Consider the following 15,445-nt stretch of genomic DNA (forward strand, 5'->3'; position numbering starts at 1 on the left):
TGTGTGTGTGTGTGTGTGTGTGTGTGTGTGTGTGTGTGTGTGTGTGTACCTGGGGCCTTTGGTGTCTTCCTGAATGTGGCAGTTGAGATGAAGACTTTCCCTCACAACTTTTTCTACCCCAGGAGTAGTTAAGGTCAAGTGGCAGGGCAGCTGCTCCTCCGGCTACAGGGCGTTCAGAACATCCACAAAGTACGAATCACTACTGATGGTAGAAAACACTGACGGACACAACAACAGTAATAAAACGATACAATAAATTAAACTCCTTGTCGCTCCGCCTTCGGCAGAGTGCGACAACAAAACTGACCTTGCAGCGTGTTCGGGTGTTCATGAAGCTAAACGGAGTTGGACAGCTATCAGGAAGGTGAAGTTGGGCCAGGGACAGGTCTACTGAGTCCTTCACGATCCTTGGCGGGGTCCCAGTCCTCAGCCTGCCGATCTTTAGACCCAGCCTCTCCCTCAGCATTTGGGACAACCCCACACTTGGAGCGTCTCCAATCCGACCCCCGGGGGACGAGGTCTGGCCCATGAACAAGGAGCCGGACAAGAACGTCCCAGTGGTGAGAACCACAGAGGCTGCTGAGATCGTCTGACTGCCATCTGCTGGTGTGAAAACAAAGTGAAGAAGAAGAAAAGTAATTACCATTTTTTTCTCCGTATAAGTCACGTTTTTTTGCATAATTTACATGCGCTGCGACTTGTAGGTCGAAGTGACGTATGCATGGATTTTTTCCCATATCTATAAACCAATTTTGGCTGAGATATGACCGTTTTCATTCATTCTGACTGAAAATATTGAACACTACCATTTTCAGCCACTAGATGGCACCAGAGTAAGGCATGTCGTATCATGTAATAAGTAAGTGGCTATAATGGCAAATTCAAAAAAATTCAAGACAAAAAAAACTGGACTTTATTTATTGTATTTTATACTTTATAGTTGTTTTTCTTTAACTTTTTTGAATTTACCATGTCCTGGATGACTGAGAATCTTCACCAGCTATTAACGATGCAATCGGCTTGCCACAGTCTCCCCACCTTCGTTCTGCTCGCTGCTTGGAGCAACCGTCATTTCGCTGCACGGCCCCAGCGAAATGCCGTTAATTTGACCATTAAAGTGCATTTATTCAGTACAACTGAGACACAACTTTGCTATAATTTCGAGCAAACAAATAATTGTTTTTAAGCGTTAATCTTGTTACATTCTTGTTCAAGTCCTCCTGTGCTCGATCCCGCGGCCGCCATTTGGCAGTCAATTGATTTTTGGCACAACACTGGCCCACATTTCCGGGTTGTCAGCGGTGACGCATAATAGATGCGACGTATATGGCGAAGCAACATATTTATGTTGTTTTCCACTTTATTAGACATTCAGTATTTGGACTGATGTGACTTATAGGGCGGAGCAACATTTATGGTGGAAAATACGGTAATGATCAACTGAGATAAGTCTCTTATTTGTTTAAAAATGTGTGACAACAAACTCAGAATGATTTGAAACTTTCACTAAAGCCTGAACTGCTGTTTCCTGATGCCCACCTAACCGTATCCCGGTGACTCTGTGGTGTCCCGGGTCTTCTGGATTTGGATCTGTGACCAGCAGCTCCTCCACTGAGCCCTCCAGCACTGTCAGCCTGGGAGTCGACAGCAGCTCGGACTGTACAAAGGCAATGACATTTGATCTATGTCACAAATAATATACATATTTTTTCAAAGTATCAGAGTTTGTGAGACCTGAATGAATTCCCGGTAGCGCTGGCGGTCCAGCTGGGCTCTTGGCCCCCACACAGCTGGCCCTTTTCTACGATTCAGGATGGAGAAATGAATTCCAGCCCAGTCTCCAGCTCGACCGCACAACCCATCCAGGGCGTCCACCTCCCTCACAAGTTGACCCTTCCCGACCCCCCCCAGAGACGGGTTACAGGACAGGGCGCCTGTTGGAGGAGGAGGAACGCATCAGACCTACTTGAAGAATCACTCACAAAACCATGTTTAGACAAAGAGATTCTCCTCACCAACTGTGTGCATCTTCTGCGTGACCAGGAGCGTGTCCGCTCCCACCCTGGCAGCTGCAGCCGCCGCCTCCGTCCCTGCATGGCCCCCGCCCACCACGATGACGTCATAGCGCTGCCTGCTGAGGTGGCCTACACGCCTGGAGACCAGTAACAGGAAACTCTGCACAGGTGGGATCTTCTTAGTCAACATGTGAGACGCACACCTGTCAAATGTACAATGGATCATTAGATATTTTGCTAACAGAGACAATGTTAACTCAAGTTATGCCAAGTTTTTAAAAAATAATAATGTCCTGAGTGCATCAGTGTGTGTGTTGGGGATGATGCTCAGCTACTACCACACCACAATTTAGCTTAATAGCAGTAAGTCCAGTTGGCTGTGGCGGCCATCTTAAAGTGGATTGATTCAGTTGTAGTTGTCCAGATTGGGATCACTTCCTGAGTGTTTCATTAAAATCCATCCAGTGGGTCATAAGATTTCTTTTTAACAGAGACGGTTGACACTAATCACCAATGGCAAAGCTTTAAAAACTGCTCTTGTGCTCTGTGTATGTGCTGGGTATGACTCTCAGCTACTACCACACCAAACTGCAGCTCAGTGTTTGTAAAATAGGCTGAGTTAGAGAAGTTGTTGTGGTTTTAAGGTTGCTTAGCTGTGGCGGCCATCTTTTATGGGGTTGTACATCCAGTTACTTCCTGAGAGTTTCGTTACGGATATTTTGCTAACGCGACAGACAAATAAATAAACACGGGCGCGCGCAACAGAAACATCATGGACAAAAACATTTTCGCGATTCAATCTCAAGTACTTACAGTTATTTTGGCAGAAGAGTAATAAAATATTTTGTCTACTTTCCAGGTTGATGGCAACAGTACCAGGACTCAGGTAGACCCTGCTACGCAACAAAAATGCTCTTCATGGAGGCCGCCATGTTGTCTGTACATCCGAGCCGTAACAATCGGTGTAAAGGCGCACTGACTTGTGTTGTGTGTGTGGTTCAGCGTCGTTCAGTGACTCGTGAATGAAACTACAATAAAATAAATAAATAAACGCGTAATGGTGACACATATATAAAAGTAAGTTTAATAAAAATAAATAAGTAATTATAAACAGGCTTTATTATGTGTGATGTATCGCCACGTGTGCAGCAAACCACGTACTGTATTCTCATGTCAATGTACATTTGTATTGATCAAATGTCGATTTATTGCGCTTAATATTCCACGTACGCGCGCTCACTGGTTAGTAAAATACGCACGTGAACGCCTCCTCTTTCAGCCGGTGTTGTGCCGAAAAAAGAACCCCTGCCAAATAGCGCAATAGGCGCATTTCAATGCGCCACTAAATTTAAGTGACAAATCGAAATCCAGGTTTTCAATATCCTACAGGACACAACTATATTAAAAAAATGTTATTATGATAAATATGATGTCAAATTGAGCTAGCAGAATAGTCACACATTTCATTTTTGACCTAGAAATGTATACTACCCTTTACTATCAGATCTCGCAACAGCACTTCATGAAAAACACGAATCAAATAATGTATCTGTGATTAATGTACTCTCAAATGCCCTTCCCGTGGCGGGGGTGCTTTTTTCAACACAACACCGCTTCCAGTCAGCAGCGCGCGAGTCAAGTGAACCTACCGAAAGGTGGAGTTGACCGACCGCAGCAGGTTTTCACTGAGGAACCTGGAAATTTCAACCTCCCAAGGCAACTTGACTGACAATAACGCCGAGTCCTTAATCTTTAACAGAAGAGCCAGCGGCACCGGAGTTAAGGCAACAAGACAGTGGGGAGAAAGTAAAACCCGGAGGGAAAAGCGCCCGAAGTGAGCTTCAGGATCAAAAGCTACTGCTAACTTAGCCAGTTGTTTAGAAATAATTACACGGAAACTGGTGTTCCTTAATTTGTCGGATTCTTTGACATAGTTGTTTGGGTTAAAAAGTAGGTGGTTTGGGAAAAATTGTTAACTTCTGTGCTATATTTAATTTAATTATCGAAGGGTTTTGCCGTAACACTTAGGCCACAGGCGACAGTAGCCGGTCTTTTTTTGAGGGTACACCGGCTCTGGTCTGGTGCTACAGCTAAAGATAGTTCAGCCTTTTTTTCCCGGGAGGTATCAGTTTTAACAAGTTAGATTAAATTTGGTACTTTCTAAGCCTTCGCAATGCTGAAACCCCAGCAGCAACCCGGTTCAGGAGGGAGAAAGGCGTCTAACGGAACATCAGGCCCTGGCGGCATGTCTTCCCCAGTCAGCGGCAACAGGACACCGGGTTCAAGGTAAGCGAGTCGGCGTACCCTCGGTAGGACAGTGCGGGGATTTTCTTATGTCTACAAGGCCTACCGGTTGAAGCGCTACGCTCGCAGTGGGCGTGACTAGGAAAAATTAGCTTGTGTTTAGCCAATGACATTATGTTATACTTGATTGACAGTAAGTTTGGACCAATAAAAATGCGTAGTTGTTTTGTCAACGCAATAAGGCGGATCTAAATCGGTGAAAACAATGAGCAGAAAGCGTTAAGGAGATACAAAGTTGATCTGGCCTGTCAGTGCTAAATTTCCGAATATACGTATTTATTGTTGGCAGTTTTGTGTTGGCGAGATTCATCAACAAAATGAGGTTATTTTATATCGTCTTATTTTTTTTATCCGCGTGTGTAAGTTTATGACATCGTCTTTGTTTTGTAACCCAGGCTGTGCATGCTACAGCGTTACAAAGCAACGTCGATATTCTTTGTTAAAAGTTAATTTTTTTCATCACATTTGTCCAGAATAATTTTCTTGAATGGTTGATGTAAAAGTTGAACCACGTGTAATTTCATTTAAAATATAAAATTATACATGTTTGTGTGTACCTGTTAAAAACAGCACACTGCCTTGACGGCCTTTAAACACAAATAATAATATTTCTCTTTATTATTTCTCCTAAACACTTGTCTCATTCTTCCAGAAATCGAACTTCTGCAAAACCCTCTTTCCAGTCATCCCCCGTGAGTATCCAGAACCAAACATGTTCATCAATAAACACTCAGCTTTCATTTTTATAGAAGTTATGTTTATAAGTTTTAAGTTATGTTTGTGACGCAGAGATACAATCCTGTAAAACTCCACATTTATTGATAAACCTATGATTTGTTAGTGTTTTCAGTTTCAGCACATTCGTTTTTACTTTCGGGATCAACTGTTTCTCAAATCTAAATTTCTCAATAAATCGTGCTTTTTTTTCTGTAATAGTATTTATTTGTTTTTGTGTTCTCTTTCCATAAACCTTTTATTTTGATAATGTGTTTGTGTTTCTCCTGTATAGGTGTTTGAGGGTGTGTACAACAATGCCAGAATGCTTCATTTCCTTACAGCTGTTGTGGTATGTCATGTGGCTCATTGCTAATATTTTCTCAGATCATCAAGATTACTTTAGAAGAATTATTTGCATCATGTCCTTTTGACTAATATAACACTGATCCTATCTACATATTTCCTCCCTTTGTTTGTTGTTTATAGGAAATGTAACAATATGTTCCAGGATATTGCAGAATGCAGCTTGTTAAAGTATTTTTTAGCATCAACCACTAAAAAAAAAATCACACTGTAAATCTATAAATAAATAGCTATGCCTAATACAGTGTAGAAACCAAAGTAGGTATGGTTTATATTGTGTTAAAGTTTTAAATTGAAAACAATTATTGTGTTATTTGCAAATTAATAATGAAATTAAATGTTTTTCAGGGATCCACTTGTGACATAAGAGTGAAAAATGGCAGTGTGTTTGAAGGCATATTCAAGACTCTCAGTTCTCGGGTAAGAAACTCATCTTCCTCAAACAAATTATCGACATACAGTACAAGTCGTTTCAGGGCACTGAACAGAAACATTCATAGTAAAGTAAATTATATTGCACCTAAAAGTTCTGCTTTGTTTGCTGTGTGTTTCTTTAGTGTGAATTAGCTGTGGATGCTGTACATAAATGCAGTGAGGAAGAAGGATCAACATCAGCTCCACCACGGAGGGAGGAAATTACAGACACCATGATCTTCAGCCCATCAGATCTGGTTACAATGATCTGCAGAGACGTTGACCTCAACTTTGCCACTCGAGGTACAAACTCGTGTTAACTAAGTCCAGCAATGTCTATGTCATACAAGTGAGATGGAAATTTTCTCACGTCTTAATGCGTGATAACTTCAAGTGAAACTATTAGATTGTGCAAAGGCTTAACTTTATTTGAGTCATGGTAAATGATTCGCCAAATACTGCCAAGTTGTGATTTTTCAAACTGTATGTTTTGAGTAATACATAATGTAATATTTATCTGAATGTGTCCAAAGTTTAATAATGTGTGATGTGCCTTTATAAACATTGTAAAGTACTGAGACGAGTATAAATTAAAGCTGTCGTCTCCCTTTCTAAAATCTGGTTAAAGTAAAGCATCAATCTGAAGAAACAAACATTTTGATCTATTTATGATTTACAACTTTGCCTGTGTTGTTTGCTTTTAGACTCTTTTACAGACACAGCCATCAGCTCCAGCCGCATCAATGGAGAACATAAAGAGAAGGTTTTACAGAAATGGGAAAGCGACAGCAATGGAGAAAGTTATGATCTTGAAAATGATGCAGTAAGTTGTGTTTTGTTTTAATTGCCAGGAGAAAAAAAAACACGTTATAGTTGATTAAATAAATATTTTTAAAAGTTTTTCAAGTACACAAGAACCTATTTAGTGCACACCAGATAAGCCTCTTGACTATGTGCAGCCTTCTCAATAACTTTGAGTGGGAAGCTGGAGTCATTTCTCAACATAATCTCATAGATGTTCTGTGTGGTGAAAGTGTTGGTGAACGCAGACTGTTTAAACACTGATCACTGATGAAAATGACTATCAGCATCACAGGCATGAAGAGTTATGACGTCATAATCAGCACCAGCTGTCAGTCAGTTTTGTAGAGCAAGATAACACATTTTCAAGACTCTTATAAAGAATTATTTCACAGTGAATTTATCTTTATTATTTATCAGCAGTCCCAGCTGAATGCATGCAGCTCAAAAACTTCACTTTGTTTTTTTGTAACAACAGACAAGATCATGAACTCTGATCCACATCAAAAGCGTCATATTGTGAACGTTTTAATAAAACGGTTTAACCCTTTTAACTTTATTCATGTTCCCCAGGGATGGATCAATCACCTTATTTAACTGCTTAAAAATACAGTTTTTAAATATTTTCTACAATAGACAGTCACTCTTTTCTTTAGAGCTGTCTCAGCCTGAAATAAAAATGTCTAATTTAAAATATTTTTGAAGGTTTAAATGCTGTAGAGTTTTTAAACAAAAAACCCTTTCATCACATTTTTTGCATTTTTTTTTTATTGAAAAAATATTTATTTTACAGTAATTTAAAAATGTATTTCCTCTATTTAATTGTTTTAACAAGGTTTTATTGGACTAGTAGCTTTATTATCTCATTAATCTTTTCATTTATCTTCACAGTCCAATGGGTGGGATGCCAATGAGATGTTCCGCTACAATGAAGTTAAATATGGTGTCACATCGACGTATGATTCCAGCCTCTCCATGTACACGTAAGTTTAGCATAAACACAAACTTTGTCATGTTGTATTTGGTGTTTTGTTTTGTGGTGTGTTTTTCTTTTCTTTAAATTTTGTACTACTGAACTCTTTTTGGATTTGATAGAATAAACATTTTTAGCCCTTAGAAATTTTATTTTACCGTTTCTTTGTTTTTTAAGTCGCCTAACTGGCAAAACAGCTTAAAGAATCTGTTTAAAGTTTATGAATCCTAATTATAAGAGTTTCTACATTTTTGATTCTGTATTATACCATAAAACAATCTTTTGATCAATAAAATGATTATTATTACTTTACAGGTGTAAATAGTTGTGACAGTATTACACCCAGCAAACACAGACTTGCCTCAACAATACTAATGGTAAAATGGATAGTTTTTAATGGTTTACGTTCTTTTTATTTCCTCTCTCCACCAAGTGTTCCATTAGAGAGGGGCAACTCGGAGGTCTTTCGGCAGAGGGAGGCACGTGCTGCTCGCCTCGCCAGTGAGATTGAATCAAGCCCGCAGTATCGTCGTCGTGTCAGCCTGGAAAACGAGGAAGGCAAAAGTGAGGAGGAAAAATACAGCTCTGTGCTGAGGGAGGGCGGCGATCGGGAAAGGGATCATGAGAGTCCCCGGGAACGAGGTCGGGACAGTCCTGGAGCCAGTAGCAGGTGAGACAGGCAGTAGTAGTCACATTTGTCTTTCTGCAGAAGATGTACGGACACACTGGGGGAAATTCTCAGTCATCCAGGACTGGAAATTCAAAATAAGTTCAAGACCAAAAACAACTGGACTTTATTTGTACCAGAAGACGTTTCGCTTCTCATCCGAGGAGCTTTCTCAATTCAAAGAACAGAGAGTAGCTATGTTTACATGGACACAAGTAATCAGATTAAACAGCCATTCGGAATAAAAACGCATCATGTAAACGCCCCATGCGGATTATTCTTTGTTGATTCAGCTCGATTTGAAAGAATTTGTAATCAGAATGAGACGGGTGGTTTATGCCGATTCATAATCCGAACGGTGCGCATGTCAACACTTAATCTGTTCATTTATTTTTTTCCGATTGTGGCAAACTAACCTGACTGCGCATGTGCGAACTATGGCTGCCTCACGTATTTCCGCCTGGCTAATGTTAATAATATTAGCATGTAGCAGAAGCAAAACTGGTCGGTGAGCGACACATTTCAACTAGAAACTTTGAAAGATCTCAAAATGATCTGTGTTACTTGTAGCTCAGTCAGGGAGTGCAGTAACGTCTCCACCGTCATGGGCGCTCAGGTTTGTTTTCATTCATCCAGGAAGTAGAACTTCTTCGGTGATTTTTTAAAGGAGAGTTTACAGCACTTCTATTCAGAATAAAAGTCCGCTGCATTTAAACGCTCGTCGTGAACGGATTGTGCCCATGTAAACATTTTTTTTTCCATTTAACCTTTATTTACCAAGGTAGCCTCATTGAGCCACGAGAACTCATTTTCAAGACAGACCTGTTTTAGGGAGCAGATGGTGGGGGTTAAGAGCCTTGCTCAGGGGCCCAGAGTGGGGCAAGTGGGGGTGGAGGGAGGTGTGGGTGTTTCACCTTTTCCACGCACATTTTGATGTTGACGGTACTGGGAGGTGAACTTGCGACTTTCCGATCACAAGCCCATCTTCTAACCTCTGTGCCACCACCCTCACTAAAACAATACATTTGAATTATTTAATATAAAACATTTCAATCCGGTCAAAGACTTTTGCACATGTAAACATAGCTATTGTGGGGTTCCTAGTTATAAAACTGAGCTAAGCTAAGTACATATGCAGATTGCCTTATCACTCTTCACAACAGGGGTTCGTTAACGTCTTTTAGTTTGAGACACAGGAGCCACTCTGGTGACATGGCTGAAATTCCTGATAGGTGTGAAAATGACTGTGTATCAGGCCTAAAGCTTCATTATAAGTTTTTGAAAGTTGAAATCAGAGACCTCCTCCTCTGTTTAAAGATGGTTTCTCTCATTTTACATAAATTGCTTCCTTCACCCCCCTCTCAAACCATCTGTCGTCTCGGTCCAAAATATGAACGTTCTGTTACAAATAAAGTCCAGGCGTTTTTGTCTTGAAATTTTTGAATATGTACGGATATAAATCCTTTGCTTTTCAAACTGAGAAGTGACAGAACATTACCACTTCGAGAACTAGTAGCCCCTGTTTACGCAACACATCTTTAGGGTGAGACCGGCGCCTTTCTGCTGCATTTTAGCTGTTTGTGTACATGAACCGCAGAGATTTTTGGAGGAACCACCTGCAGAGGTGTGAAATGGCACTACATGCTGCTGAAATCAGAAGTTTTTCTGCACTAACGGTTACAATAATTGGCAGAGGGCAGTGTTTTTTGTGCTGCTTACCATTTTCCAACATGTAGGAGCAAAACCAATATTTTTTGTCTGAGGGAGCAGTCGTGCATCCACCAGTTTGGACAACTGACACTGCATGCAGCTGAGCCTTGCCCGGGGTTGCCAGATAAGCATAAATGTTTTTTTTTTTTTTTTAAACACCTTCACTCAGCACAAATGACAGTTTGGGTCAAAATACAATAATTTTAAAGTGACAGTGCATTTCTTATCTGGAAACCCTGCCTGGCATGGAAACTACAGCAAATCAATGCATACGGGCTTTTTTGTTTATTCACCCCGATAAACACACACCAAAAAAGTTTCCAGAGCTCGTTCTCATGCAAACAGGATCTTGGGTAAATCAATGTTTTTAAAGCCACTTTGCCATTGATAAGTTCACCTCGAGTCTGTTCTCGTCTTATTGATTAATCTCAGATATAGTCCTGATGCTCAATTATCCAGGTAAATAGATCACAGGGGGGAAAGTTAAATCGGGTCATCTGGAGAAATTTTTCTCTGTTGAAACGTTTCTCAGGTGTAGGTGAATACCCTCTGTGACTTGTTTCCCCGCTCTCTGGTGGGATTGTCATTGCAAAGTGGGCGATCATCGTAACAGGCCATTGTGCACAATGCTCCGGTGAGATCATTTCTGGTCTGGACCTGTCACTGCACTACATTTGAAGCTTCCATTACTGAACTGTAGGAAAAAAACAAACTACAAACCCACACTCTACCTTCTGCAACGATCGGAAAGGAAACAGTGGTTCAGATGTAGTTTGCAGTTACTGTTGGGCGGGTCATCCAGTGACATGGCTGCACTGGCCCATCAACAGCAGCTACCTGCATACATCAAAATCATCACCTTGTAGCATGAACAAGATGGTCCCATAAACTGGGCTGAGTGGTGGTTGGTACAGCCAGTGAGCAGGCCCATAACTAGTGCGGTGTGGTGCAGAACCGATGAGTGTTGAGACTGGTTTAGCTCCAGTAGACACCCTGAGATGTTACTGGTCAATGCCCTGATTACTCAGAAGTGTTTTGAGGCTAATAAACTCTTTAACATGACAACTTTGAAGCTGGGCCGGATGTACCTTCCCCTCCATCACTATCAGGTGTGAAATTACTGTGTGGGGTGGGTGGGTGGGGGGGGGTGTTCATGTCAACTCATGTCAACTCACCAACAGAGGAAGTGACATGGCTGAGTTGACGAGTATGTGTGAGGTGTTTGTGTTTAAGTACACGCTGAGGCCTTGTCCACTCAAAAAGGCTTTCCCCCCTCAAAAAACATTTTTTTTGTTTTTGTTTCCCAAAAGTTTATTTGTAAACACAGCACCATTTTATAAACATTTTCATCTACACTGAAACTAACAATCCTAAAAGTCTGTACAAACTATATCAAGGCCAGAGTGTGGTGCTGTAACTGCCACAAAAATACACCAAAAACAAGGCGTGGATCATTTGAATAAAGCTTGGACTCTGGGTACAAACTGTAAACACAAGAAGAAAAAGGCTGGGATGTTGATACAGCTAAAACTGAGTCCTATTTGACAAAGTTTACACACAAACTATTTCCTTTAAAAATGACAGATGTACCCAGTGTTGATTATAAAAGCTTTATGTTCACACAGTCACTCTGTAGTTTCCCAGCTGGCTGACTTTCAACAATACGTACATTCTCAAACACTTTAGTCTTGAGCATGAAAATAATTACATCCAAAATGCCAAAATATAAATGTTTATTTTGCACAATGATGAGGTTGGGTTATTTTAAATTGTAAATCTGAAAATATTCAGGAAAACGTAGCGTATTGACTGATTACAACTGTAGTGTTCATGTGCAAACACTTCCACTTTCAGGTAAATTGCATTTTCCCGTAAAACAGTGCTGGTAATTTAATAAATGTTGATCTTCAGACAGATTTAAAGGGTTTTAATGTCCGAGAATCTGTCATGTAGACAAATGGCTAAAACGCAACAGAATTGTTCAAATTTCATCTGAAAACAACGGCGTGTAAAATAGATCTTTGTGGTCTGACAACAAAGAAGTTCCACTTTCTCAGACTTGGCTACACTTCAATTAAATACATGCACATTGTGGAAAAATTCAGGCCCAGTGTTCGCTGAGGGACAGCTGGATCCTCAAAATGTTCAAAGCATATTAAAATAAATTATTTATACACAAGTGTAAGTGATTTAAAGCTGTTCCAATTCCTCTCATCCTTGTATATTGTCATTTTCTTTTTATTTGCCCAATTTGCTTTAGTTGACAGTTTTATTAAAATGATTAAAATATTTTTGCTCTGTGTTGGACATGTGTGAATTACCAAAAGAACAAATGATTTAAATTTTAAGACGCACTCGATGTGTGAAAATAGCTCATAGCTGTTTGTAAAGTTCACGAGGTGAAATTTACTAAAGTAATGATTTAAATTCAGTGATATTTGAACTCCAACTGTTTGTTCCATGTTTTTGTGAACCAGATAGTTTTTCTAGAGTTTTATCACGTCCTCCTCACGTGTTTGGACTTTGTGTCTCTCAGAGATGGGAAGTACATTCCACTACCTCAACGTCAGAGAGAGCTGAACCGAGAGAGAGCTGAGAGAGGTTCTGGTGGGCCTCCACCACACAGTCGTCTCAGCGGAGGGTACCGCCCTTCTCCTACATCCTCATCCTCTCCAAGACCCCCACTCTCCTCTGCTGGTGGAGCCCAGCCTGGAGTTTCTCCATCAGAGAGAAGCAGCCCTCTGTCAAGTCGAGGTGGGGCTTACACTCCCCACCACCCACAGGGCAGCCCCAGCCCAGGTTCTGGTGCTGCAAGCCCATACACACCTGCCTCTCCTGGCGGACCTGCATCCACCTCTGCTTCTAATGCCACCTCCCCGTCCAGCCCTCCTGCTCCTCATGGACATGCAGTCCCTCATTCTCACTCACTCCCACTCTCTCTGTCCGACGCTGGCCGATCTGTCAATGGAGGTGAGTTAATTGTCAGAAATTGTTTCAGTTGCTGCGTCACATGTTCGCAGAGCGTAACGCAGATGTTGTGCCCTTCAGTTTCTGTTAGAACATCTCCCAAAGCCCAAAGACCTCCACAGTCGAGCAGGACAAACCGAAATCCAAACTTTCACCCTCAGCCCACAGGTACAGTTGCAGTTATGTTTAGCTCTCAGCTGTTTTTACTTCTTCAGTATTATTATATTGTTGCATTTTGTTTAAGCATTTTTTGTCTTTTTGTTCTTGCAGCTGTTCGTTCTCCAAAATCAGGCTCTTCACAGGACACACCTTATTTGGACACTTCGTCCGTCTCCCTGCCTGTCCAGAAGACGTCTGGCCCCGCCCCTCTCTTCCCTGTAGATGGTAATGTCTCCCATCGTGCTCTTTTTATTTCTGCTCAGGTTTGTTTTGGTTTACGAGGTAGCTCGTCTTCTCGCACATTTTCCATTCAGTTTTGACAAGAACTCGACTGTTTTTTTTTGTTTGTTTTTTTTCTCTTTTGCTGCGAGAAATTCACAAACATCTTACATTTTTGTTGAAATGTTACTTTGCATTTGATATTGACTTGACAGGACCTTTACTGTTAATGGCATTGTGTATTTATGACAAGCTCTATAAGGCTCTGTGTTTTTTGTTGTCCTCGCAGTGAATGAGATCCTTGGTGCAGCTGCAAAAGAACGATCTGCAGAGAGCCCAAGCAGCACAGAAGACAGCAAAAACAGTAAAGGTTTGCCTACTTTAAAAATACCAGAAGGCACGACCAGATTTTACTTGGTTACAGGACTTTAGCATGTTTTACATGTTGTTTTTTCTTTGTTTTAGTCAACAGTTGTTTTTCTCTTTCCAGCTCCTTCAGTTCAGCAGAGATCACAGATTGAAGAGCTGCGGAAATTTGGCAAAGAATTCAGGGTGAGAGCACAACTGTCTCTTTGGTGGTTGTACAAATTCCTGATCAGTCAAGAGGCAATATCCTTTGGCAATATTATTTATGTTGACTTCAGTTCATTCATCTTGTTTCAGTCTGGTACATATAAATGAATTAATGATCAATGGTGGCTTTATTAATTAAAGTAAGCACTGCAGTTTTCTGTCTTATTTGTCTTAACGAGTAAAGCTTTCTAACGGTGTTCACAATGAACAGTTTTTAGCAGAGAACTTTACACGTCAGAGGTAAACACTTTCTGAATGCTTGTTCATAAGGGTGTTTAATATTACTCACTTTTCCTGGACAGTTTGTATAAGAATTTAGACATTTTATCTGAGTTTTATTTGCTAGCCCTACAATGTCAGGAAAAATTAAATGAGCAACTCGCCAGTGTCTGGGGCCGCAGCAGGACTTCACTAATAAAATAATAAAGTTGCACTTAAAATGTGAATAAATAGTTTTGTGTTAATCCAGTGGATGTGTCTAAATTTGAATTAAGGGCGTCGAAGTGGTGTATTTGTCTGTGAAAATACTTTTGTTGGCTGTAGACACCTCAGGCCGGTCTGTTGTGACTGCTGCTTCTTCAGGCAGATGTTTGATTCTTTCTATGGTTTTGACAGTTTTTAGTTCTATTGAAAGTTGAACAGTGGCCGTGCTTGTTTCTGCTGCTAATTGGGAAGCTGTAATTCTTAAAAAAGTGAGGTTTTGCAGCAGCATAAATAGACCTTGGGGAGTTGGGGTCATATATTTATGTGTTGGGACAAATATTCAAACTCTTGTTGTCTTCCAGCTGCAGCCAAGTGCAGGCAGCTCTAGCTCGCCCACGTCTCCAGCAGCAGCGACGCCTCCTTCAGTCGGTGAAGTCACCCAGCCGAGCGCAGCTAAGCCTCCTACGACAGACGTGCACCCTGCTTCAGAGCCCAAGTCTCAGCCTCCAGCTCCCAGCTCGTCACAGCATTCATTGCCGTCCTCCGAGGAGCCCATCAAGGACACATCAGCAACGCTGGGTGGTGCAGCTGTGACGACCACTGCACCCATTTCAGACAGACAATCACCATCAACCCCTCAGCCAGCCAGGACCCCAGGAAGTGAGGATGCAAGGTCTGAGACGACGGAGCGGACAGACGGTGTGGCAGAGTGAGTTTAAACGGGATTTTTGACGTTGTTTGACCTTTTTTCTTTCCGTTATTGATGGATAACTTTTTGTATCTTCTAGCCAAGTGAAGAAATCAACTTTAAACCCAAATGCTAAAGAGTTCAACCCCGTCAAATCCCAAATGCCCATGGTAAGCTACTTGGTTCTTATCAAACTGACTAAAATGGAAAGCAAGATCTATGGGTTTATTAGGAAGTAAGTGAATTTAAGTATTTATTTCAACGTATATTTTAGACCTGAAGCTCGTTGTAACAATGAGGTTATTTTGATTTTAAAAAGTTTGTATTTTTTAAAGAAAAATACATCAAAATAAAAAAGAAATTGTGTTTTCTGATGATTCAAACATAATTTAAGTGTCTAGCAAAAAGAAATTGTGTTTTCTGATGATTCAAACATAATTTAAGTGTCTAGC

The 15,445-nt window shown here is 40.9% G+C and overlaps 2 protein-coding genes across 2 annotated transcripts in view; one reads left to right on the plus strand and one right to left on the minus strand.

Moving 5' to 3' along the window:
* LOC119423495 (protein MTO1 homolog, mitochondrial) overlaps positions 1 to 2,994 on the minus strand; it is a 10,451-nt gene extending 7,457 nt beyond the window's left edge. Inside the window, exons 1-6 of the mRNA XM_037690890.1 lie at positions 2,829 to 2,994; positions 2,016 to 2,218; positions 1,735 to 1,934; positions 1,540 to 1,657; positions 308 to 600; positions 50 to 162 (exon numbers count right to left, since the gene is read on the minus strand). Of these exons, the coding sequence (XP_037546818.1) occupies positions 50 to 162; positions 308 to 600; positions 1,540 to 1,657; positions 1,735 to 1,934; positions 2,016 to 2,205 (914 nt within the window). The 5' untranslated portion in view covers positions 2,206 to 2,218; positions 2,829 to 2,994. The remainder of the gene's footprint in view (positions 1 to 49; positions 163 to 307; positions 601 to 1,539; positions 1,658 to 1,734; positions 1,935 to 2,015; positions 2,219 to 2,828) is intronic.
* Positions 2,995 to 3,643: 649 nt separating this feature from the next.
* The window catches only part of atxn2l (ataxin 2-like), a 15,432-nt gene continuing 3,630 nt past the window's right edge, over positions 3,644 to 15,445 (plus strand). The window contains exons 1-15 of the mRNA XM_037691432.1: positions 3,644 to 4,301; positions 4,972 to 5,011; positions 5,329 to 5,385; positions 5,748 to 5,819; positions 5,957 to 6,116; positions 6,518 to 6,636; positions 7,506 to 7,597; positions 8,021 to 8,257; positions 12,501 to 12,934; positions 13,013 to 13,099; positions 13,202 to 13,315; positions 13,599 to 13,679; positions 13,800 to 13,861; positions 14,668 to 15,014; positions 15,094 to 15,163. Coding sequence (XP_037547360.1) covers positions 4,189 to 4,301; positions 4,972 to 5,011; positions 5,329 to 5,385; positions 5,748 to 5,819; positions 5,957 to 6,116; positions 6,518 to 6,636; positions 7,506 to 7,597; positions 8,021 to 8,257; positions 12,501 to 12,934; positions 13,013 to 13,099; positions 13,202 to 13,315; positions 13,599 to 13,679; positions 13,800 to 13,861; positions 14,668 to 15,014; positions 15,094 to 15,163 — 2,085 coding nt within the window. The 5' untranslated portion in view covers positions 3,644 to 4,188. The remainder of the gene's footprint in view (positions 4,302 to 4,971; positions 5,012 to 5,328; positions 5,386 to 5,747; positions 5,820 to 5,956; positions 6,117 to 6,517; positions 6,637 to 7,505; positions 7,598 to 8,020; positions 8,258 to 12,500; positions 12,935 to 13,012; positions 13,100 to 13,201; positions 13,316 to 13,598; positions 13,680 to 13,799; positions 13,862 to 14,667; positions 15,015 to 15,093; positions 15,164 to 15,445) is intronic.

Source organism: Nematolebias whitei, chromosome 17, assembly GCF_014905685.2.
Source record: "Nematolebias whitei isolate Nwh7 chromosome 17, NemWhi1, whole genome shotgun sequence".
Lineage (NCBI taxonomy): Eukaryota > Metazoa > Chordata > Actinopteri > Cyprinodontiformes > Rivulidae > Nematolebias > Nematolebias whitei.